Source organism: Lates calcarifer, linkage group LG16_LG22 (assembly GCF_001640805.2).
Source record: "Lates calcarifer isolate ASB-BC8 linkage group LG16_LG22, TLL_Latcal_v3, whole genome shotgun sequence".
Lineage (NCBI taxonomy): Eukaryota > Metazoa > Chordata > Actinopteri > Centropomidae > Lates > Lates calcarifer.
Window position 1 is genome coordinate 18,166,238 of NC_066848.1, and position 24,139 is coordinate 18,190,376.

Genomic DNA, 24,139 nt, shown 5'->3' on the forward strand with positions numbered 1-24,139 from the left:
TGGGATCTTCAGAAATGCTTGATGATTTTATACATTGGAACTACGACTTACAGCAAACCTCAAATGTTTTCACCAATGCATTGCAGATTGAAATGTTATAATTGTTTTCCGCATGCATTGTTAAAGAGACTATGCATTATACAAAAAAGCTATTTTCCATTTGAGGTAATAGTCATCACAGAGTAAAGGAGGCTGACAGAGGGGAAGGATAATGTTCTCCTCCTCATCTTGCCTTGAACTCTCTATTCCTCTTTGTTTATCTGTTATGTCTGTCATGTCCATTTGCATTTTCTACCCCCAACTCAGAAACCTGCATCCTTTGCCACAAAATGACATCAGTGTGTGTGTGTGTGTGTGTGTGGTGTGTGTGTGTGTGTGTGTGTGTGTGTGTGTGTGTGTGTGTGTGTGTTTGCGTGTGCGTTGGCAGTTGTAGTGGAAACACTTTGTCTCAGTGGAGACATCTGGAGAGAGTTAATGGCTACTGTAGGTGGAACAAACCACACACACATCATACAAAGAGCCTCTTGTGTATGTGGGTTTTTTTTCCCAATGTTTTTGGCAACTGTCTCTCTCTACTGCTCTGTGAAGGTGAGACAGAAACCACTGCTCTGTTCTCTGTGGCTAACAAACACCTGCACTTTCCACTGATATCAGTGGCTGCAATAGTCAGCTTCCTCTGTTCAGGACATGACGTGAGGTTCTGGCTACAGATGTTAAGGCTGCACTGAGCAGTATATTTTTATATTGATTATTAAATGATTCCATGTAATGGTAATCGCATTGAGAAAGAAATGACGCCCATGTTGCTCTATTCTTGTTGGATATGTAAAAGAAAAAAAAAACAAAAAAACGTTGTTCTAACAGCTCTGCAGCAAATACTCGATGTAGTAAAGCTGAAGAAATAAAATGAAATCTAACAGGCAGCAAAGGATTGACAGTAGCGCTCATCTAGACTGAAAAACCTCAACAACTATTGAATAGATTGCCATGAAATTTGGTTCAGACATTCATGGTCCCCAGAGGATGAATCCTGCTGACTTCACTGAATCCCTGACTTTCCCTCTGGTGCCACAATGAGGTTGACATTTCTGGGTTTCAGAAAAATGCCTTGACAATTATTGGATTGTACACGCATTCACATTCCCCTCAGGATGAACTGAATTTAGAGCAGGTTCAGCATTAGAATAGGTTCATTCTTACAAGGGTGTTTTTTCGACTTGTAATTTAGAATTTTGATTAAGCGCAAATGTGCAAATGTCAATTTTTGTTGGAGTTTTTCAAGTCTCAGTCTGGCCTCATGATAGAGACAGGGAGACTTTACGGTGTTTCAAAATTGTGACACGTATCCACAGAGCTAACATTGTTCATATTGGTCTTACAATTGAGCTATGTTCAAAAAAGTTCCAAAGAAACTGACTAGGACTTGAGGAGTTCATGCTAATCATCAAATGCTGGCATGCTAAACTGCTAAAACTAAGACATGAACATAGTAAACATTATCATAACTTGTGTGCTGGTAGAGAACAGCTACACTGAGCTGCTAGCTTTACTGTAGACTCTTTAGACTCTTGTCTTGATACATTTGGTTAATATAATACAGTATACAGTATATACAGAACCATGCAAAGGTTTTAGGTGCTAACAGTAAAGTGAGGATGCTTTCAAGAATAAGGCCACAAGTAGTTTTTATTTATGAATGAATGTCATACAAAGTGCAGGAAATAGAAATAACCTGAACCAGATTAATTATTGCTGTGACGCTTTGCCTTTACAACAACACCAGTTCTCCACTGTGCACACGCACACACACACACAAAAGTACTTGGCAGGTAAGTTATTCCAACGACATTATAAAATTAACATTCATCTGTGGATTTAGGCTGTCTCAGTGTCGTCTGTCTCTGCATGTAATCCCGGACTGACCCCATGATGCTGAAATCAGTGTTCTACGATAGCAGGACTTCTTATTCTTCCTGTCTCTGAGGACAGATCTTTATGACTGTGGCTGTATGTTTGAGTTCAGATCTCTTTATCTTTATTGTTAATGGCTGCACACAACACTGCAGCACTGTTGAATTCCTAAAATCTGGGTAACTGTCCACCGCTGTAATGATTCCAGTATGTGTATTGAAGTTGCATACGGTAACAGTACCAACACGACTGTGGAGTGAGTGCATGCAGATGTGTCTGGTGTGCATTTGGTGCCAATAGGGGTGTGTGCAGTGTCACGGGGGGTAACACAGGAAGTGTGTGTGAGGGTGGTGGTAACCCATGACCCTGGGCTGAGAGGGGAGGACAATGTTGAGGTTGTTGTTGGTGGTATTGATATGGCATTGGCTGCTGCTGCTGCTGTTGTTGTTGTTGTTGTTGTTGTATGATACTGGTGTTGCTGTAAATTTGGTTGCGACCTCTGTAAGCCCATCTGCAGCCACTGAAGTGGTTGTGGATGCAGCAGATTGTTGCTCCCTAACCCTCCTCCTCCTCTTCCATAACTTTCCTGTGTGTCTATCGCATGCTCCCTCTCAGACAGGTGGTGGCGGATGGTGAAGAAGGTGTCATTGTTGTTTTTCTCAGGCGTCACCTGCAGGTTCAGAGTGGAGACAATCCTGGGAGGGCGGGGCAGGAGGGAGAGAGGGGTCAGGTGAGGAGTAAGGGAGGGAGGCAGGGAGAAAGACTTGACAAGTGGAGCTCTCCGAATCGTCCCTTTTACGCTGTCTTTACCTTGCTGCCTCTCAGAAGTCTCTCCCATCTCCTCTTCTCTGTCGCCATCCTCTCCTCTAGGTTCAGGCTCAGCAGCGTCTCCGCACACAGGTGAGTGGCTCTCTGTTTCAGGCCTCTCGGGTGTTTCTGCTTCTATGTCCCAGAGGAGCTGCTGCTGGAGCTAGACTCCTGCTTCTGACTCAGAGTCCACCTCCGGACCAGAGTCTTCGGCTGAGGAGCTGGTCTCCCCGTCATCGCCCCGCCGAAACTTGTTGGCCTTCTGGTTGTAGCAGGCGGCACAGCGGGACAGACCGAGGAATTCATGGCCTGATCTGGACTGGACACAGAGGGAGATAAGTATGGACAGTCAGGCTACAACATGTAAACAGTCAGTCATCCACTTAGTTATTTATGGCCTTTTTCCACTGGCTCAGTGTAGCATGCTTTGGCCTTATAGTGTCATTCCAAGCATGCACATAGGAGTGTATTTTCAGTAGGCGCCCCTGGTGTTGGGACTAATAATACAGCAGGATAAACAATATGGTTCGCATGACCTGCAACAAGCTCAGCTTCTGACAAAAAAAGTCATCAATACATAACAGACTGCCATAACAGATTACCACTAACTGTGTGGTGTTTTTTTTATTCAGCATGTTGTAGTGATGCGTCTTGTCTGTCCTCCAAATCAGCACTTATTAGTACTCTCTCTTTCTATCTCCTTACCTCCATACACTAACAGAGGGTTAGTTGCTGATATGGTTTCAAGTAAATATGCACCTGGGATAACAAATGTAGCCTGATCACCACTGGACACTTTGTCACTTATTTAGACTATTTAAAGTGAGGAAGTGTGTTATTTTATGTGCATTTCTGTAACATTAATTTGAGAGGTGAGCTGACCATCGCAAAGCGATCATGATCAGGTTAGATGTCATAAATTGTCCATTTATTCTTAAAATTTGCCATATTTGTCATACTTTGAACCACAACAGAATAATGTATCCACTAGCACTTGAACAGAACCTGTTAAAATTATTGGTTTCATGGATTAATTGTAAATGATATTTGCACTGTGTTTCATCCTGGCCATCAGGGGTGCTGCAGTGCTAACAGCACCACCCCTTACCATTGTAATAGTTTCAAGCCAAGTACTCTGACAAAAACCACAAATTAGTCTTGTATTTAGACTGTGTGGAGAAATTCAAAATCTCCTGGAAGAAAACATGAATGTTTTTAGGCCAATTTAGACCAAGGTAGTGGTGCACTTCAGCCCCTTGAGGCCAAAATGGGTATTCCAACTTATAACAACAAAGGCTTTGCTACCAAGAGGTCAGTTGTCAGGAAAATGAAAATATCGTTTGTTCTAAGTATTTGAACCAACAGTCAAAGCTGTTGTTTATCTGCTGAGAACATCGTTTGACATGTGATCATATACGTTTCAGCTTTGACCTAAAACCACCATGACCCCTGTGACATGATGGTCCATCAAACCAGCTGGTCAGACTGATGAGTCATGCAGGTGAGTAGTGGTTTGGAGTTTTAGTCCACTCCTGTGTTCATGTTCTCACAATTATCTAACAGATAACTGTTGTTGTTTTCTGATCCACTCTCCTGCAGCCTCGTTGCTCCTCTCTTAAGGTATTTCTGGTTACAGTAGATGGAGAGGTACAGGTGATGCCTATTGCTGTTTGTGCAAACCAGAAAATGTCTCACAAGTTCTCAAGCCAGGTAAGGACTGCCTGTCACTGTACCCAATTCAAATATACTGTACAAGGAAATGATATTACTTAATGTAGTTTTCCATTGAGTCATGCAGTGGTGAGTGGTGAGTTGATTATTGCTTAAGTTGCTTATTTTTCAACACGCTCAGTCATTACCTGTAAACTCACCTGTATGCAACCAGTCACATGTTCACTGCCCTCCAGTGAATTATCAGTGCAATTCAGAAAGTGGAGGTCCTGTATTAAGTAGACATCCCAGACTAGTGGTATGACAACTTATACAACTTATAATGCAACTTATAATTACTTGTATAATTAAGCTTATTTTTTTCCTAATATCTAAAGATGGACATTTGCTGGTTTGAAGCAGCATATAATTATTAAAATTTCTGTACTTTATTTGTTGTAATATCATGTTGAAAATGTATATGTATAAATTTTACACTGTCTGAGAAAAGCACAATGCAATATCACAATATACAAAATATAGATTATTTTAATGTTTAAAAAGGCTCCTACTGAAGTCCCATGTATCTACTGACTCAGTTAGACAGAACCTGAGGTGTATTTACAGGGTGCCTGTAGAATCTGAACAGTTACCTTTGGTTGTTTTGGGCCATCCTCAGAATGGTCTTCAGTCAAGCCTCTAGAATCTGACAGGAGTCTTTTGGTTTTCCCTGTGCGAACAAAACAACAGTGATTATATTCTCCAGAATCACACAGTGACAGTTGGTCCTTGTTAAGTCTGAGTCCACACAAACTCACCACCATTTCTGATCACCCCACTCAGTGTTCCATTTGTTTCTTCCATCCTTTGTCTTTATCACCTCCTGGCAATCAAAACAAGTTTTATGAAACACCTATTCAAAAACAGGGAGGCCACAAATTAGCAATTAACAAAAGTAGAGACGTAAGACACAGTGCAGTGCCTCTGTCATTTGTAGCACCCACACACACCTTCAATTCCCTGCAGGTTTAAAAAGTACAATTTAGTTATTTTACTGTATTCATTAAGACATCAGGCTAATAGCAAATGTCAAGACAAAGAGTGTGGAGTAGCTCAGCTGATTTAAAAAATGGGAAATTATGATTCTACTGCACACATTTCTGATTAGGAAAATTAGATTACAAACAGATGTGAGGCCAATCTTACGATACATACATAGAACTACTACTAACAATTTCAGAAAAAATATTATGATAATAAAGTGAAATCAAATCAAACTTTAGAGCCGAAATGATTAGTTGATTAATTGATGGTTAATTTACAGAAATATAAACTATCAACTGGATTAATCATTGTAGTCATTTTTCAAAGCAAAAATTGTTAAAAAATTGCCAAACATTCTCTGACTCAAGCCTCTTATATGAGAGCAACTTCATAAATGACTGTAAACTGAGTATCTCATATATAACGTCTGATACCTAATATAAATAATCTGTCGAGCATACAGTGTGACTGAATGATATAGAAACAATGTCAAATTGTAAAATATAAGACAGACTTACTCATACTTCCACTTTCTCCTCTTCAGGTCCAGGATGCAGCCTGACTGTCTGAGCCTGAGTGTGCGTTGACAGCTGGTAGGTACCCGCATGTGTTCACGCCCAGGTGAGTGTGCGTGTCTTTCATTTTCATGTCTGTTGTGAGAGTACACAGTGGGTCACATTGAAGCCATCACTGTGAAAGATGCACACAAAAAAAAGACACCCAGCTACAAACATACATTCACACACCCCTTCTGTAAACACACTCCAGGATCATCCTCCAGGCCCCTCCACCAACTCCCACCTACTGAAAAAACAACACCATCCGTCATTCCTGCACTCCTAACTGCAATGTTTGATTTATTCTACTGTTATTTTATGTTTTATTTATTTATCTTAAACACAAGGGTGCACAAAGAAACACCCACATTCTTTGATATGCAATAAGAAATGACCATAGACTCACTTCAGTTTAAAATATGTATTTTTTTTTATTTCGACAATGAAAAGTCAGATACAACCACACACGTCACTTCGTGCAGAGACACTTAAGGCATGAAAATCTCTCCGCTGGTTTGGCCAAACTGAAAAAGCTGTCAATAAAATCATCCATGATTAAGGGGGGAAAAAATGCTCAGTCATAATTCAGCAGTATAATTCAGTTACCTGTCTTCCTCCCTTCCTCCACTAAACAAGAGGCCGAGCTGTTTGGGTTCACCAAGGCCTTAAAGTAACATCTGAACATTTTGAGAGATGATTTGCTTTCTTGCCAAGAGTCAGATGAGAAGTCTGATACTGGACAAATATGAGAATAGCATCAGTCTCCTCTTGCCAAGAAAGCAAACAAGTGTATTTCCCAAAAATGTTGCTTCTCCTTTTCCTGCTATTCCTTTAAAGAGACAGTTTATCCAATGTGAATCTTATGCTGCTGTTGAGTCAAAATCATAATGAGGGGTGTAATAACTGACAAAAAACACACTCACAATTATAAGCTCTTATATATTTTCTTCAAAAGTTGCTGAAAAATCTTAAAATAATTTATATATGGAGGTATTTTACAGCAAATGTTCACTGTGTTTTGATCAGCTTCCCCTGTTGTAGTCTAACCAATTAATTATTAACTGTTTTAAACTGCTTTACAAGCTCCTGTGAGTGCTTTAACTACAAAATCCATCTTATGCTTCAGTAAAATAAAATAATTGGAAGCAGGAATACAAATAATCATGTAAAGATAAAATATGTAAAGCTACCATGCCGTTATAAATAATAATAAAATCACAAGTTATCTGACATCAGCACCAGAACATGGAGCCAACATGCGTGGAAAATTAAAACTGTCTGTCTGCAGCTCTGATTACAGACTGAACTCTTGTTGTTTTCCTGGAAACGAGCGGAGGCCTCAGGAGAAACATTTCTTCACAGTATTTCCAGAAAGTGAAGGGAAAGTCGAGATAACGCAGGAGGATCAACAGTTTCAGTGCGCTCATGGCAAATACTGAACACACATTTTGGTAAAAGTAATGAAAGAAGGAAGTCTTGTACGTTTACATACTGTTACTGTAATATATAAGGCTGCAGCAACGCCAAAACATCCTTTCAAAATAAGACACAAACTAGAAACAAAAACTGTTCATTAAAAAACAACATTAACATCAGTTTCACAATCATCATCACTATTATCCATCACAGTACCTTTGTCACTGTCATCCTTTTTTCAGAGCACAAACATTCAAAAAAAGGACTGGTTTCAACTCTTAAGTGCAAAACTACCACACCTACACACTGCACGTTGGGGAAAACTTACTGTAAGGTTATGGTGCAACTGAATTCATGTTACTCTCAAATTAACTGATTGTGAAATAACAGAAACTGCTGACTTTTTGAAAGTTTTGTCTGTTTGGACATAAATCTACAACATTTGCCATTTGTATGTTAATATTAAGGTGTCTTTAAGGTAAATAAAAATACATCAAATGTGTTTTTGGCCAAGGCTGAAGGAGTGAGAAGGAGTGAACGGGTTCATAGGTGAAGGTCCATGGCCCGGCTTTACTCCACTGCAAAAACACCAGTACGTCTCTCTCCACAAGAAACAGAAATAAGGTCAGTGTAATCCTTCAGAGATTCTCATTGGTTCATTCTTTCTATAAAATGCAGTCTGTATTAGTCGCTGTGGACGATTGTTTACTTCACGATTGTTTACTTTGAACTTTGTTCAGATGACGTCTTTTGCATGTGTTTGAACAGCAAAGCAGGTGACTTTAGAGGAGACTCATCATGACAGGTGATTAGAATCTCAAGTGTTAAGCTAAGTTCGATGACATCTGTTAGTGTTTTCACTGCTTGGATTTACTAGATGTCAGTCAGTTCTCCCTTAAAGCTACATTTGTTATTTTTGTTTACACTGAGACTGATTTTTCTAAAGATTTTCTTAATGTATTTTTTTTTAGCAGGGTACTACTTCCTGATAAGGCCACATTTATAAAGGCTTATGAGCTGTAATTAATTGCTTTATCAATTGTTAATACATCATTTACTAATGTTTTATAGATCAGTGATAACTCTTTACTAAGAACAACTTCAGGGTTGCTAGGTTGTGGAAAAAGCTCCTCCAGTCAGCACAACTTTTACTTGTCTTTTTTCATTAGGCAGGCCTCTCCACTGGATTGTTTGACCCCTTGTTTTCTGGAAAAGTGCTGTAAAAGTTAGTCAGTTACTGTTATAAATGTCGAGAAATCATATAAAGTCAGAAAGAGTTCTCACAAAAATCCATTCAATCATCAAGTGCGTTTTTGGTCCATTTGTGCTGCAGCACTTTCCCAGAATCAAGTCAAGTCAATTTAAACGTCTAAAAATCATGAGTAAAAGAATTAGAGAGCTAAAAAGAAAAGCATCTTCCACAACCTGGCAACCTAAACTTTAATAAAGGTATTAACTACTACTTAACTGCCTTATCAGAAAGTGTCAGTCTTAGTGGTGAATACTGATTCTGTGCTCCTGTCACACAAGAGTAGAGGCAGTTATAGATATAGCACAAAAATAAAGTTTGCTTTGGCAGAGGACAATGCAGCTCCTAGACAGTAACTGACAGGGGAAGGCAACATTTTGCAAAGAAATTGCATTTGCAAAAGGCATCATCTGAACTCCCTGTCATTCACTCACTCACTTTAAACTCATTTATGTTGACCCTTAGAGCTCAGTGCACTGCAACGTAAGAAAATAACATGCAAATTGATAAACCATGAAGGAAAATTTTCCTATAACAAAACATGCAATACAATCACGCTCACGCAAAAGAACCAAATACAGGAACATGCTATAGACTGAAATGTCACAACAAAATCAAACACAAAAATGCTCTAACTTCCGAACAAAGAAAAGTGTCCAGGAGACACTAAAACCTGATGAACACGTCCAGGCAGAGGAGTTGGTCCTATGGTTGTGGTTCTTATAGTTTCTTACTCCACAACTTGGTGTGAAACAGATACAGGTTTAGATATTTGTTACACACAAATATCTGAATTGGAAATTTCAGTTAATTTCACTGCTTTTCTGTATTTGGTTGTTTGTACTTGCAGTGTGCTTCCATAGGCCGTCAAACCGGTCAATGTGTTTCTAAATTTGCTGCTGTTGGACATCTCTGCAATGTCATGTTGTTCATGTGTTGCCATATTATTGCAGAAGGTTTCTTCCTTTTCTTGTGTTTTGTTTACTTGTATGTGTTTTCTTAAGTTGCAGTGCGTGTTGAGCTTCCTGGGCCACCATACTTATTCTGTCAGTCACATTTGGATGGAATTCACCAAAAGGCAAGCAAACATTGAAAGGCAGTAACTTGCACACATTCATGTCTATCTGTAATTTACAGACTCCATTCACCTGATCAGACTTGTCTTTGGAGTGCAGGTGAAAAAAACAATCCAGCAGAAACAAATACAAGGAGAAGGTGCAAACTCCTCAAGGAGATAGCTGCAGATGTAACTGGAGTCTTCTCTTCCTCTTTGTCCCAGTTTCAAAGACCAAAGGTCCGTTCTATGACCAGCTGAACTACAGACAAGGAGTTTTGCTAGAAAAAAAGAACAATGGCACATTTAATGTAGATCACTGCATTTGTGCATACTTTGGCATCTGAAGACCCAAGCTCCTCAGCTCCCTGTGTCTGGAAACTGCAACAGAGATAAACTGGCTTCAAGAACCTGCACAGACATGGTTCCTCAGTCCAGTTCGTCCTTGGCTACACTCACAGGAAGAGGAACAGAGTTCTCCGTTTTGACCTAGCTTTCGGTAGGTAAGCACGACTGTGGAAGCCTGGAAGAAGAATGGTGAAGACGCTCCAGGGAAAGTTCTTGAATAAGTGGAAAAGGCCAAAAATACTGTACGAGAAGATGCTTTTGTGGCACGGTTGCTGGATTTTGATGTCCCAACATGATCTCCAAAATTCAAGATTCCCTGTATATTCTCAGGTCCATTTAAAGCAGTGAACAATCAACCCTGGCATCTTAACTGCCCAGAAAACAGGAATTCACAGTTGTTCATATTCATACTCTGCCAAGGAGCTGCCTAGTACCATCACAGTTATCATTTGGTTGCAACTAACCAATCAACTAGTTTAACTGGGGTTAACTGCAGTAACTGTATTTTTCATTCACTCGTTCGTTCACAGATTTTTCCAGGATGTGAGCTTCTGGTAAAAGTTAAAGCGTTGTATGCTTTGTACTAACACGTCTCAGGTTCAAGTCCAGCTTGGGAACAACTTTCAGATCTCTCTCTCATGTTGCCTTTTCTGAATCTCCAGTGTGTACTGAGCAACTCAAAAAAAGTCTTAAAAAAAAAAATTAATTATGATTCCAAAGTGCACATTTGGCAAGTGGCAGACTTCAGAGAAAAAGCATGAGAAGGACATTCCTGGAAGAAGTCAACTCACCCTCGCTTTAATGAGGATGATGTCAGTATCTCAGCTGTCACTGACATTGATCTTGTCATGTTCTTGACCTCTCACAGAGTCCAGAAGGTTTTGCAGGGTCTGGTTGGACGTCAGGTCGTCAGATGGACAGGTCAGTGTCTGTGTCAGTGGGTGTGGTCTTTGGGCTCGCATTGCCTCCTCTCTCCTCAGGAATGGAGGACGGGTCACCATTGAGACTGGGCAGCACACCTGGAACACACAACTTTCACAGGTGAGTTGTCTTTATTCAGGACTTTCAAGTTCAGATTCAAGTAACTTTTTTAGCTGTCCCAACAGCCACAGCTTGTCATACATACAGAAGACGTAAGGTGGGTTTCCATCTAGATGCTGTTATGTGCATTTTCAATTTGAGCATGAAACATTTTAATGGAAATGTAATTGAAATGTTGAAAAAGTCTTAAAATAATGCAAACAGACAGGCCATAACTCCATTATGTTTTACACATTGTTTTCACCTGTTGAGGTTTGACAGACACTCTTTTAAATATGTCAGCTCATTGTTCTTCTTCTACAATGGTTTGAAGGTGATATGTGTAAGTTTTTGCTATCACCACATTGCCAGTGTTAACATTAACAGCTGTTTACTAACCAGTCTAGAAGAAACATTTTGAATTCAGCATCAAATTTAATTCCTTTACTTGCCAAGAGCTGTCTCCAACAGTGGAAAGCAACACTAATGTTTGCTCTTGTTTTGCCTTTATTTCTATTACTTCTTCTTCTACTGAAGTTAGCATGTTTTTAAACTGCATTTGCATCAAATTAAGATTTTTGATGAGCAAGCTACTGAAAAACTGAAACTGAAAAACTGTTTTGTCAATGCATTTTTGATTAATGATTCATCGAAACAAATTTGTTGCATTTCCTGTATCTGCATCACAATAAAAGCCACCATGTGAAGCAGCAGGAAGATGATCTGTTTGAATTAGGAGTCACATAATACAGCCCTTGACATAGTGTAAAGAGTGCAAACACTGAGACTGACATAAATGAGTTAGAATTAGATAGATTTAATTACTCAGAGTAAATGGACTGAGTGGCAAATGCAAAAAAATGCAGATTGGAAATAGTATCAAAAATGGGGTCTGATTTTGTATAAACATCAGGGTTATGACGTAAAATATTGCTGCAGTCAAAATAACTTATCATAATGTTACACAAGTGATGTTAAATGAATTTTTCTGCTGTTACTGGTTGTATACACTCTGTATACAACAGTCCTCCAATAAATCCTCCCTTCATAAAGCTTTCATTTTAGAAATTCTGATAATTCTGAAGGACATAATGTATGGTCCAAAATAGCTTCAACAAAAGCTGAACATCATAATCTGAATGGCATGAATTTATTACAGGACTGTTGTATAGACTAAATTAGCTTTAGCTTGGTGTACCTAATAAACTTGTGACTAAGTGTATGTGGAGGTAACCCTTTATTTTAATTTCCAAGAAAGGAACTGATATGTGGCAGTTATTAGTTAGGAAAGTTCCTGGACTGATTTGGTACAAATTGTAGGGAAAAGGAGATAGTGTTCACTTGTGTACACAAGATACAGAAGGATGTTTGTACACTAAAAATGTTTGCTTACGTTCAGTATCATAGACAGAGCTGTCAGAGCATGTCCGGTTCCTGCGCTGGGATGACCTCTGACTTCCACTCACATACTCCTTCAGCACACCTGACCTAAGAAAAGAATGACAAAAACTGAAATAGTAAACCTTTTCTCCTAAGTCAACTTTCTCCCCTCAGAGTTACTGTCTTGGCTGCTTCATTTAAGCTCTCTGCCAGGAACGACACTATACTTTGTTCTGTAATAGTAATAGTAATAAAACACAGATGTCAATTTCACAATACACAAAGAAAGAAAGACTCAAATTACAGACTGTCCTAAGAGAGAAATGTCTTTAACCTTTTCTAAATACCATTTTCAACAAATTAAGTCTATTTCCTTTACATCTCTTATAGTATATTGTATACATTTGCAAAAACCATCTTTTGTTTTGGGTGACACAGAAATCTTGCACTGTGTTCACTTGATGAATATCAATCAGTAATATATCAATTTCCATGTAGCTACAATAGATTTGTTTTTCTGCGCTGTAACCATAGATGGATTACTGAACAGATCTACTTAGCAGAGACGACATAGAGACACACAATAACCAAAAAGACAGAATGACCACAAAGAAAAAAAAAAAAACACAAAGAAACACAAATGGCCACTTTTCTTGTCTGTGCCCAGTGGCCTGTTATCTCATAATCCATCCATGGTTTCAGCACATCTACCCTTTGTTCCAAACTTTGCAGAAACATTTTATTTTTGCAAGGTCAGGTGAGGGAAGGCGCTTTGATTCCTCCCTGTCCTTTATTCAGTACAATCTGACAAATTGGGAGGTGGAGGAATGGAAAAAAAAAAACAAAAAAACATTGTTTTTCATTCACCTGACATTGACTTGCTCACTTTCATCTGCAGCTGATGAAAAATCAGCACGCACAAGTGCAGAGCAGTTATTACTGTTAAGTTGTAAAGGTCAATGAAAATGTTAATCAAAATGTTACTCTCCAGGCTCATTCACTGTTTAATTTTTTCATGTTGTGTGGATGTTTCAGCTCAACATAAAATCACCACTTACCAGACAACCCAACATGTACCCACCAAAGCTTATGAAGGTTTTGAAGGTTATAATGTTCGACATTAGTTATGAAACTGTATTTTACAGCTATACTTATTATCTTCAAAAGAACGGGTACTTCAGCTTTTTACTGAAACCAAAGCTAATGAAAAACACATCTGGTTCCTATGATATTGAAACTCACCAGTACTACAAATCCTGTCCATTATTCTTGTGTAAGGCTGACAGTTTTTCAGTGGTAGTTTGTGTAAATCAAGGTGTTGCAGTGCTGCCTCCTAGAGGCTGCACTTAATAATAATAATTCTGGAATTCAATAAACATGGCATTATGGCAGTAATGCACAAAGTCTGAATGCATATAATTATGATACCTTCTGTTCTGTATCTTTACTTGAACAGCAGGTCAGTTTAGAACTTAATTTACAGCTTTAAATAAACTGGGTTTAACAGGAATATTTTAATCTAGCCTTTAATTTGTAATTCTACTTTGTCAACTCTTAGGTATATTGTTTTTAATGGTATTGTTTTCAAAATTTCACTAATTGATACTGTTTATTTTTATTTTTGTCTGCTGCTTAACATTGTTTTCGATTTTATTTAGTAAATCACTTTTGGCTGCATCTTTGTATGAAAACTGCAGTACAAATAAAGTTAGCATTCTAATGGTCAGTGGTAAGAGACTAGGTAACAAAGCGTGTGTTTGTGTGTGTTTCAAATCACCTGTCGAAGCTGTATGTTCCAGGGTGACTGATTGACCTCTTCATCTGGGCAGACGGACGGAGAGACAGAAGAGAAGCCATGTCAGTGTTTACAGACTCCTACAATACTGCAGCTTCCTGAATGTGCCAGTTTTATGACACACTTGCAATAAAAAAAATAAAGTACTGCGTGTAATAAAAAATGTGAGCTTCAGCTGTGAGCAGAAAAATGGTCATTAATGTCTACATGGTGAGCTGCCTACAGCTCCACAACTCCTAAACTTTTGTTCCTGAGTGTCTGACAACTGCTACTGAGCAAAGGAGAACACAGTGTAATTTGCACTTCTGGACAATGTATTAAAATCTAATTTATTCCCTCTGATCTTTTTGCAAGGCCATCTATTTAATTGGATTTCATTTTGCCATTATTAAGAATGTATTCCTCCATTTCGGCCTGTGGGAATCAGGCAGCTGATGGAGGGCATAGCAGAGCATAACATGAAACTGAATACAGAGACTAACATGAAAATATCCAACAAAGACATAACAATAAAAAAAAAATGTAGCTAGAACCAAATTAAGGCTCTGTGTTTACTAGGACTGAACAATAATTTTCAGCTCTTTGGCAGATGATTTATATAGTGTGCAAAACTAACACCACCATCAGTGGTAAGTAATTTTTTTTTCTTTTTCAAATTTAAGGAATCTTAAATGTCAATGTTTATTTGATGTATGCATGTGAAAAAAATAGGAATATCAGCCAATATATTGTATTCAGTTTCTTTTATACTCTCAAATATTAATGTCAATATCATCCTCAAAACCTCTGCATCAGTCAGGCTCTAAATGTACAAAATATGAAGCTGTGGTCTGTTTTTACACTGTGTTCAAGTATAAAATAAAAGTTCAACTGCTCATCTCTGGACAATTTTACTTCATTGAGAAGCTATTATTATTCTACTATACTATTATTCGAGCTTTTTTCACTGTCAACAAGGCACATTTCCTTGTACCCTTAATACACTTGGATTTAGCTGAAAAACGTGCGCTTACCCTTTCAGGAGGTCGGAGGTCAGGGGTCAAACTCTGGTGGGCCAGCGTCATACACTCCTCCAAAGTCCTGATAAAAGTTGCACAGGTCGCACTGAGGAGAGAGGCCTGGAGAAAGAGAGAGAAAATAATCATCATCTGTGATTGTAACTGCATCAGTCATATCTAAGAAGAAGTGTTACAAAAGTTCTCTTTAAGAAACAACAGATTAAAGAACAAATGAGAAACTGATGCTCATCAAGACAAATAAAATCAACACTATTTGTAGCTCTCCTCACTCCTGTGCAGATGATACATGACATTAGGGTCACAGATAGTATTCTTTCTATAATCTGCTGATTATATTCTCAATTAATCAATTAGTTGTTTGGTGTATAAGATGTCAGGAAAAATATGACCATCATAGTCTTGTTTTGTATGATCATCAGTCCAAAACCACAAAATATTCTGTTTGCCATGAAATAAAACAGAGAAAAACTGAAAGGCCTCACATTGGAGGAGCAGGAACAAAAACATTTTTGCTTAAAACATGACTCAGATGATTAATTGATTATCAAAATAGCTCCCAATTATTCATTATTACTTTGATTTATGTGGTATTTTTGGTATTCTATGTTATTTTAATGGCTGTGCTTTTTTAAACATCTTATTGCACCAGGACCTGAGTAATCACAATTATGGTTCTTTACATGCACCATTTGTTAAAATGACAAATCAATTAATTGAACGTTTCAGCTGTAAAGTACCCTGCTGTAAAACCTAGTAAATGTTTAAAAAACATGCTTAACTTTGTGCAAATATAGAAAAATGTGATATCATAAGACACAGTATTATTTGGTATTAGCAGAGGATGTTTTGGTTACCTCAGAAGTGGGCGTGGTCTCTGTGTCAGCCGTGTGCTGTGATTGGATTGTTTGGACCTGCTGGACGAGGAGGTCGCAGTACAGACGGAGTTCAGACATCTTCGTCTTCAGACAGTCTGGACCTGGTGATGGACACGCATGGAGAAATATCATTTTTGGACACAAAGTTGAATAAAACTTTTAATAGACTCCACACTGTGTGCCAAATTAATGAACTAAAGCATGTCATTTTTCACCTCTCCCTTAATAAAATAAACACAAGCTGCTAAATAATACAGGGTTTCTGCAGTGTTCACCAAATTAAATTTCACACTTTTTGCATACAGAAAACAATTTAACACATTTTTCACAGTCATGTGGGTGAAAGAATGGTGGTAAACCAGAAGGGACAATAAGATCTACAGTATAAAGTATTTAAGTTACTCTACAAGTTAATTTACCCTAATACACAGTCATAGACATTGGCATCACAAAGTAATATTTAAAAACACTAATTTGCCTTTTGGTTTTTAATGACCAAGCCCCAGGAAGAGGAACAAACACAGACAATGCAGGGAGGACAGATTTACAAGTAAACTGTGTGTACCTCTGTGCTTGTGGCTGTCCAGTGTTCCAGCTTTGGACGAGCCTAAAGCCACCAGCCACCTCTGTCTCTCTGCAGCATTCACAGCTCGGACATAGAAATGCTGCTCACCGGGGATTATCAACTCCAGACGTGTCGGATCTGTTGGATGGACTGAAGCGTAAAGAAATATTAACAGGGTTTGATGGATGTGTTTATCCTTGTATACCAAGGGCAAATACAAGTGAGGTTTATGAAGGAAATCATCAATCAAACATTTTAAACAGTGGTCCAACCTTTAATGTCACACACGGACATCTTGATGGATCCTTTGCTTCCTTTACCAACGTCATCCTCGCTGTCATAATAAGAGATGACTCCATTCTCTAAGACGAACCAGCGAGGCTGCCAGCCTGAGGACAGACAACAGACTCATACTTTTAATATCTGTGTGTCACTGGGTGCAGGTTGTCATCAAAAGATGACTAATTAAAGTGTACATTTTCAATACAAAATGATCAAAACAAACACCGAAAGAGCTGCAAAAGAAAAAAAAGGCTATCTGACAGCTGAAGTATAAATCAATACCACAAAAATTATAAAGTAAAAGGAATGGCCAGTTAGCTCTGTGTATAAACTGAAAAATGCACTTAAAATAAAATAGTGAAGAATGCTCATTGCGGCTTCCTAAAGCAACAGTAACATCTTCAAATTGTTTCTTTTAACCAACCAACTATCCAACAATGTAATTAATTAATTTTCAATTGTTTCGGCTCATAGTGGCACATAGGGATAGGTATGCACTTACAATTACCGCTTTATTGTAATTTACTGCTTTATTTAGGCTTCTGGAGCAGGAGATCATAAGATGAAGCAGAGAAAAGCAATGATTAACTTTCTTGCCCAAATGCAATAAAAGCTGGGGAATTTCTCACTTCATATAAAGCAGACTGTTCATACGAGACTCTCATTCACAGCTGACAGATAGCAAACTATAGTGGGGGTCATTACAGTCGTGAGCAGAGCGTGTTTTGTCCACTGCCACTATTATTTATAGACAAGCTATGGTGCCATCATTAAGGTCAAATGCCACTTCAGTCTCCTTTACTGTGGGTTGCTTTTCATTTCCGTAGATAATGTGGCTCTGTTATTATGTGTTAGTGAGTTCAATACTGGAAAGTAACTAAGTACATTTAATCGAGTACTGTAGAACCTGAGTAGTTGTACTTTTTACTCCAGAATATTTATCTGTCGGTTACTTTTCACATTAAGAGTTTACATTAAATACATTTTAAATTAAACCAGTAGTTACCAGTATTTTTCACTTAGGTACAATATTAAATACAGGCCTTTTACTTGGAGTATTTTGAAAATGAGGTATTGATATTTCTGAGTCACACTCTTTGTGTTCCTTTGTTGCAGTGTTTTACCCTTAGGATTAAGTCACCCTTTAACATTATGATGCATTTGTTCTCTACAAAAACCTCTGTAACACATCAGTTTAGTCTCTTTATTTTCTCAAAATGTGAAAAAACACCAGTGCAGTGAAAATACTTCATCCTGTTTTCAAGTTAAATCTTCAGTTTCGAGCATTTTCAGGGTTTCATTTCCCTTAATTCGTCTTGTTTCAAGACACAGTCAGCTTAAATTAGCTTCATTTGCATTAAAAACAGACTGAAAAGCTCTGACTTTTGCTCACTTGTTATAAGAACATACGGTTTTTGGGAGCTAGAAATTGCCTATCCAGCATTGCTTTCATAGTATTTGGACTTTTGTATACACTGTAAATTTTTCTAGTAATACTTTAGTACTGGACTTTGGATAGTCTTTCATCCGTAATTGCAGAACTTAACAGTTTTAGTACTTCTTCCTCTGTTAAATGCAATATCAATAACAATATGCAGATTAAATAACTTTTATTGTGAATTAAAGTGCTGAAATCGAGCTGCTGTTGGTGGATGCTAAGGCTGACTAGGAGTATAATTTCTGACTAAATAAAAACTATATTAGTAACTTGAGTAAATTAAATTACTATTAAATCGCACTGGTGGCACAGCTACATGCCATGTCACATCCTTTAACCAGTAATATTGTTTGATATGGTGATAACGGTTGAATTCGACTGCTTCACATGCTACCTGTTAGCTAACTAACGATAATACCATCATTCAGTCACCGTATTCTATGGCTGGACACAAAGACAATTAGTTGAAACCTGTGTTAGACAAACAGACAAACGACTCACCTGTCATATAATTCGTCCATTTGTACAGAATCCCCTCCATTGTTTCACATAGGCTAACTTAGCCTGTTAGCTAAGTAGCTGTTCACTGTAGCTCGGCAGGCTAACTGCAGCAGCAAATCAGCTACCGTTTCCTGCGACGGGTTAGAAAATAATCCTCATCCCAAAATGCTACTTCTCTAAAAATGTGTGAAGTATTTGTGATTTGTGTCGGAGGGTTAATGTCATGCTGACGGCTTGTTTGTGTTGAGCTGCTCGGCTAACTTGTAGGCAATCAGCTGATAGAGGGAAAAAGTGTCAACAAAACTGCAGCCTCTGTACGGAAGACTGCTAGGGCCATTTCAAAAGAGACTAAAAACGTTTGATGAAGTTATACTGCTACCCTCAAATAACTAAGGACATTTGCTCTTACTGTATTTATATACTCCATTACATCTCAGAAAAATAATGTAATCTTTCTTAACTACATTTATTTAACTGCTGTAGTTACTAAGATTTTTCTTACAAAACACATGCTTATTGGGGTGCCAAGGTGCAAAACACAATAGAAAAAACAAAAACCAAGGACCTAAGAAAAAGTCAAGTTTAGCAGTCAGTTGTTGTTTTGTTGTTGTTTGTTTGTTTCATCATTTCTTCAGTGCTTGGTGCACTGGGAAATGAACTTGTTCATGTGGAAAATATGAGCTCTTGTTGACATCATTAGTGACATTTGAAGCATCAGTTACCTTCAAATGGATGATGTAAAGAACAGAATGTGACTCAGAGTTTTGAAGATTAATGACTTTCAAATATAAACAATATGGCTAAATCTTTCTGACAGGTGAAAGTGTGTTATTAGGAACAATACTCGCAAATACAAAGCAATATGATTTTAAAGGTAAATCATAAATCTTTTGTAGCTGCTCATATCTCTCAAGTAGCATTTGGACAATGAGCAGCATCTGTAACAGGGTCTTTAGTGAGCTCCTCCTGGAGGGAAAGCTGTGCGACACTGTGATCAGAGTCAATGATGTCGAGTTTAAAGTCCACAGGATCATCCTCTCCAGCTGCAGCTCATACTTCAGGTGAGCTGAACAATGCTATTTTGGTGGATTTATTAGTTAATTTCATGATTTTCATTCAACACAATGCAAAAAAGTTTTAGGAGGTTTTAAAAAAAAGCTTTAAATTAAGGTTGAAATTGTTTTTGACCACTAGCAGCGCTATGGAGTAATGCTTTTAGCAGTCACAAAAAACAACTTTGCAACTGGTTTCTGAGGAGGTTTGTAAGGATACACACAATGCATTTTGATCAGAAACAGTGTTGATGTGTTTGCCTTTTAGAACTGGTTTGAATGATAACGCAGAAACAACTCAACCAGTGGCATCACGACCCTACAGAAGTAACAAAGTTAGTGCCCTAAGTGGTAAATAATTCAATTCAGTTTTATTTATATAGCGCCATATCACAACAAAAGTCATCTCAAGGCACTTTTCATATAGAGCAGGTCTAGACCATACTCTTTAAAATAGGTATTTACAGAGAGAGAGACCCAACAAATCAAATGATGGAGACCAAAACAGAGCTAAAGGGAGAGGGAATATTGGTTTTGCCATCATCAGGTGAATAGAAACTGGATATGTAAACAGGCAACTGCTGGGGCTGGTTGTACCAGTTGTTCATAAATTCAAACTTGGTAAACACTTACATAGAACTAGGTTAAGTGGGATTATACACATCATTCATTTAAAATGGGTTACACCATATTACTATAATGAAGAGTCAGAGAGTTGATATGAGACTATCATATATAACAAAATCACCTTGATCAATCAAGTGATCTAATAAAAAAATACAATATTTGTGGTTCTGCAGCATCAAGTTTGAAACTGTCCATCATGAGTCTGACATTGCTACAAGAGTATAATGCAGCAGAGTAAATTTTTTATTCAGGCTTGAGCAGAAATTGTAGTGTGACAGAAAGATCCTCTGAAAAGGCTAATTCCAGCATCTTCAACACAGTGCTCTGAATCTTGATCCCACAGAGATCTCTTCTGCAGTAAAGTCTCAACATCAGAGCAGCAGCTTTACAGCTTCCCCCATGTGTCACCCAACATAATGAGCCTCATCTTGGAATACGCCTACACCCACTCTGTCGTGGTGACAGAGGAGAATGTGTTGGAGCTGTTGGCGGGAGCAGACATCTTTGCTGTCAAGGGCGTCATGCAGGCCTGCTGCAACTTCCTTGAGGGGCAGCTTAGTTTCAAGAACTGTATCGACATTTGGAGGTTGGCAAACTGCCACAGCTGTTCTGACCTGATGCAAAAGGCCTACCTCTACATCCTGCATCACTTTGAGGAGGTTGCAGGATTATCTGCAAATTTCCTGCACCTTTCTGTGGAACAGCTGGCAGACTTTATAGAGAAGGATGAGCTCAGTGTGAGGCAGGAGAGTGCCGTGTTTGAGGCCATCCTCCGATGGATCAACTATGCTCCTGAGGAACGCAGGGGTCACCTGGTCACACTGCTGAGCAAGGTAACTGAAGGCTGGACATCAAGTTGCCCTGAGTACATTTTCTGTATTTCTGAACAATTTAAGAACAATTTTAAGTACTGGTACTGCTATTTTGAGAGACTACAATTTGAAAATTTCCTTCTTTGGCACTCTCTAGTGATAGTAGAGTAGATGAAAGAGTGTAGCCATTTTCATTAGGATTGTCTAGTTTTTAAATTTTGATAATCAGACAGATCTCTAGTCACATTGATCTGTTTGATTGTACTTTGTAAGGTTAATCTAGCTGAATGCTTTATTTACTTTTTTTTTTAATGCTTTGAAAAGCTTGTCTCTGCTAAATGCACAGTGACTTACTCCCAATATACTCAACTCACATACTGGATTTGTCTAGTTTTTGAGAATTAGTTTCACTAGTGAGATAAGTGCTAATTTGTGGGAGTTTCAGCTGGTTCCATATATTTCTACATCAGGACAATTTATCGTAGGTCATTGGTTGCAAGTTAATCACATTTCTAACAATGCTCTTGTGTATGTCCAGGTCCGTCTGTTGTTAATGCCCACTGAGTACTTGGTCAGCACTGTGAGCACGAACACTCTGGTGAGGACAAGTCCACCTTGCCTGACAATGATGATCAACACCATGAGGACCTTGCGTGAGTCCAATTTGGGGAGACCTCTGACCCAAACACGTCTGCCCTCTGCTGTGCTATTGGCTGTTAGTGGTTTCGAGGAGGATAATCCAACCAGCAGGATAGAGTTATACAATGTCCGAACTGAGTGCTGGATGACAGTGAGCAACAGCAGAGAGGCTCAACGAGCATTCCACAGTTGCGTTTTCCTCAATGGATTTATCTATTATATCGGAGGCTTTGACACTTTTGAATATATAAGTAGTGTACAAAGACTCAACCTCATCACGCAAACCTGGCAAGAGGTGGGGCCAATGCACACAGCCCGATGCAACGTCAGTGCGGTTGTGCTGAACGGCTGCATCTATGCCATGGGAGGCTGTGACAGATATGAAAGACTCAACACTGCAGAGCGATACGAGCCTGACACCAACCAGTGGACTTTAATTGCTCGAATGCATGAGCGCAGGAGCGATGCCAGTGCCACAACACTACATGGCAAGGTAGGTGGAATTGAGAACAGTGGTGGAAAAAAACCTGCAGGAGAAATTTCAAAGCACCAAACACCAAACCAAAAATGTCAAGCTAATGGTGGTACTAGAGGAAAAGTCACGCAATCACCATTGTCCAGTAATTAGGGTTCATCCTCTGGGAACCATGAATGTCTGTGCAAAGTTCCACAGCAATCCATCCAGGAGTTGTTGAGATATTACATGATGAGTCATGTTGGTAGCATGACTAAATATAACAGATGTTGTCGTATTTATATTTTCCTAGGTGTACATTTGTGGCGGTTTCAAGTGGGATGAACCTTTGTCAAGTGCTGAGTGCTACAACCCTCAAACCAACCAGTGGACAGTGATTGCCCCCATGGAAATCGGGCGTTACGCAGCGGGGGTCATCGCCTACCAAGACCAAATATATGTTGTAAGCAGGACACAAAACACTGATGTCATTCATCCACACACTAAGTGTACATACTCTCTGTTGAAAACTTTGAGGGTTTTAATGACCCTTGTGCGCATGTATTTACTTTTACACACAAATTACCCATGATGAGTCTTATTAATAGTTATTTTAGTTAGTTACATTTATTATGGTTGGTGGCTAGTCAAAAATTTCTGGGGGGACTAAGCAAAACACTTAAACCCCTTTGTATTTCTAAAATTGTGGCTAAAGCTCTAACACTTCTTTATTTCTTTGTAGTGAGATGTAATGGAGATTTTTACTTGTAATAGAAACATTTCATTGTGGCATACTACTTTTACTTAGATAAAATGTTCCTTTTCTCTCTTAGGTTGGTGGATACAATGGCATCAGGCACACAAACAGTGTCACAGCCTACAACCCACTATCAAACTGCTGGCACATGGTGACTCCCATGATTACCTCTCGCAGTAACTTTGGCATTGGGGTGCTGGAGGACCAGCTTTATGTGGCTGGAGGCTTTGACGGTCATGGCGCCATCTCTAAGGTGGAGCGCTATGATATAAAGACGAAAAAGTGGTACACTGTCCAAGACATGGAGGTTCCCCGTGTTGGTGTCAGCTGCTGTGTGGTGGACCGAAACCCCTATGCTGCCGCTATCTGTCATAACTAGCAACTATCACATCAACTTTATATCAACTATCCAATAAAGTACTACATTTTTACATTCAAAATTTAATAAATTCACTTCACGAGTGACTCTGAAACGAATGTCAGTTGCACACTTGCTGTGCTTTTGATGACACATTGTGCTCATGTCTGACTTCTGACCTTCCCATTAAATCTCTCTCAGGGGACAAAGCAAAAATATTGAGTGGAAAATGTCAGCATGAAACACTAATGTGTGTTTTTCAAGATCAACCTTGTCACTAGATCATTTTTGGTCAAAGCAAATGCTGCAAATGTGCTTGTGCTTAAATACAAGTAACACTATTAACCAAATATGTTGGTAGCAAGGCTATCACTGTAGCTACCGTTATTTCTTTATTCTGGGAAATGATTCTTAGTTTACATTTTTCAGATACATACATATTGATTGTGATAGTTATTTAAAGCAGATTCTTCATTTTTTAGATTCAGTATTTCTTTTTTTTTTCTTTTTTTAAACGATAAAAATACTA

At 38.6% G+C, this 24,139-nt stretch overlaps 2 protein-coding genes and 1 long non-coding RNA gene across 7 annotated transcripts; 2 read left to right on the plus strand and 1 right to left on the minus strand.

Moving 5' to 3' along the window:
• Positions 1 to 1,668: 1,668 nt before the first annotated feature.
• On the minus strand, positions 1,669 to 19,242 carry plekha3 (pleckstrin homology domain containing, family A (phosphoinositide binding specific) member 3). 5 transcript variants are annotated; one of them, XR_007814777.1, is made up of 13 exons: positions 18,912 to 19,242; positions 16,963 to 17,079; positions 16,691 to 16,840; positions 16,105 to 16,226; positions 15,245 to 15,349; positions 14,214 to 14,257; positions 12,450 to 12,544; positions 10,828 to 11,055; positions 5,931 to 6,062; positions 5,187 to 5,251; positions 5,022 to 5,098; positions 2,722 to 3,037; positions 1,669 to 2,606 (listed from the first exon to the last, which is right to left on the minus strand). XR_007814777.1 is itself a non-coding variant. In XM_018660824.2 (8 exons), exons 1-8 carry the CDS (start codon positions 18,949 to 18,951, stop codon positions 10,946 to 10,948), a joined length of 783 nt encoding a protein of 260 aa, XP_018516340.1. In that variant the 5' UTR covers positions 18,952 to 19,242; the 3' UTR covers positions 6,376 to 10,945. The 5 variants fall into 5 exon arrangements, 1 of the variants encoding a protein (XP_018516340.1); XR_007814779.1 differs by having other exon boundaries at positions 1,669 to 3,032; XR_001959296.2 differs by having other exon boundaries at positions 1,669 to 3,037.
• On the plus strand, positions 3,044 to 6,015 carry LOC127143400 (uncharacterized). The gene is made up of 3 exons (XR_007814780.1): positions 3,044 to 4,219; positions 4,318 to 4,428; positions 5,957 to 6,015. It is a non-coding gene; the product is annotated as an uncharacterized LOC127143400 (long non-coding RNA).
• A 569-nt stretch (positions 19,243 to 19,811) lies between the features above and the next one.
• Positions 19,812 to 23,807, plus strand: LOC108872914 (kelch-like protein 10). Its single transcript, XM_018660823.2, has 5 exons — positions 19,812 to 19,972; positions 20,934 to 21,423; positions 21,941 to 22,534; positions 22,809 to 22,958; positions 23,329 to 23,807. The coding sequence occupies exons 1-5, from the start codon at positions 19,839 to 19,841 to the stop codon at positions 23,629 to 23,631; spliced, it is 1,671 nt and encodes a 556-aa protein (XP_018516339.1). The 5' UTR covers positions 19,812 to 19,838; the 3' UTR covers positions 23,632 to 23,807.
• The last annotated feature ends 332 nt before the right edge of the window (positions 23,808 to 24,139 follow it).

What these genes read in the sequence shown, in the direction of transcription:
- plekha3 (XM_018660824.2), bottom strand. Translation starts at nt 18,951, where the DNA reads ATGGAGGGGATTCTGTACAAATGGACGAATTATATGACAG. An exon ending in ACCTCCGACCTCCTGAAAGG is followed by an intron (nt 14,258 to 15,244) that starts GTAAGCGCACGT and finishes CCGTCTGCCCAG; the next exon opens with ATGAAGAGGTCAATCAGTCA. An exon ending in GGAACATACAGCTTCGACAG is followed by an intron (nt 12,545 to 14,213) that starts GTGATTTGAAAC and finishes TTCTTTTCTTAG; the next exon opens with GTCAGGTGTGCTGAAGGAGT.
- LOC108872914 (XM_018660823.2), top strand. Translation starts at nt 19,839, where the DNA reads ATGAGCAGCATCTGTAACAGGGTCTTTAGTGAGCTCCTCCTGGAGGGA. An exon ending in AGCTGCAGCTCATACTTCAG is followed by an intron (nt 19,973 to 20,933) that starts GTGAGCTGAACA and finishes TTGATCCCACAG; the next exon opens with AGATCTCTTCTGCAGTAAAG. An exon ending in ACCAAGACCAAATATATGTT is followed by an intron (nt 22,959 to 23,328) that starts GTAAGCAGGACA and finishes TTTCTCTCTTAG; the next exon opens with GTTGGTGGATACAATGGCAT.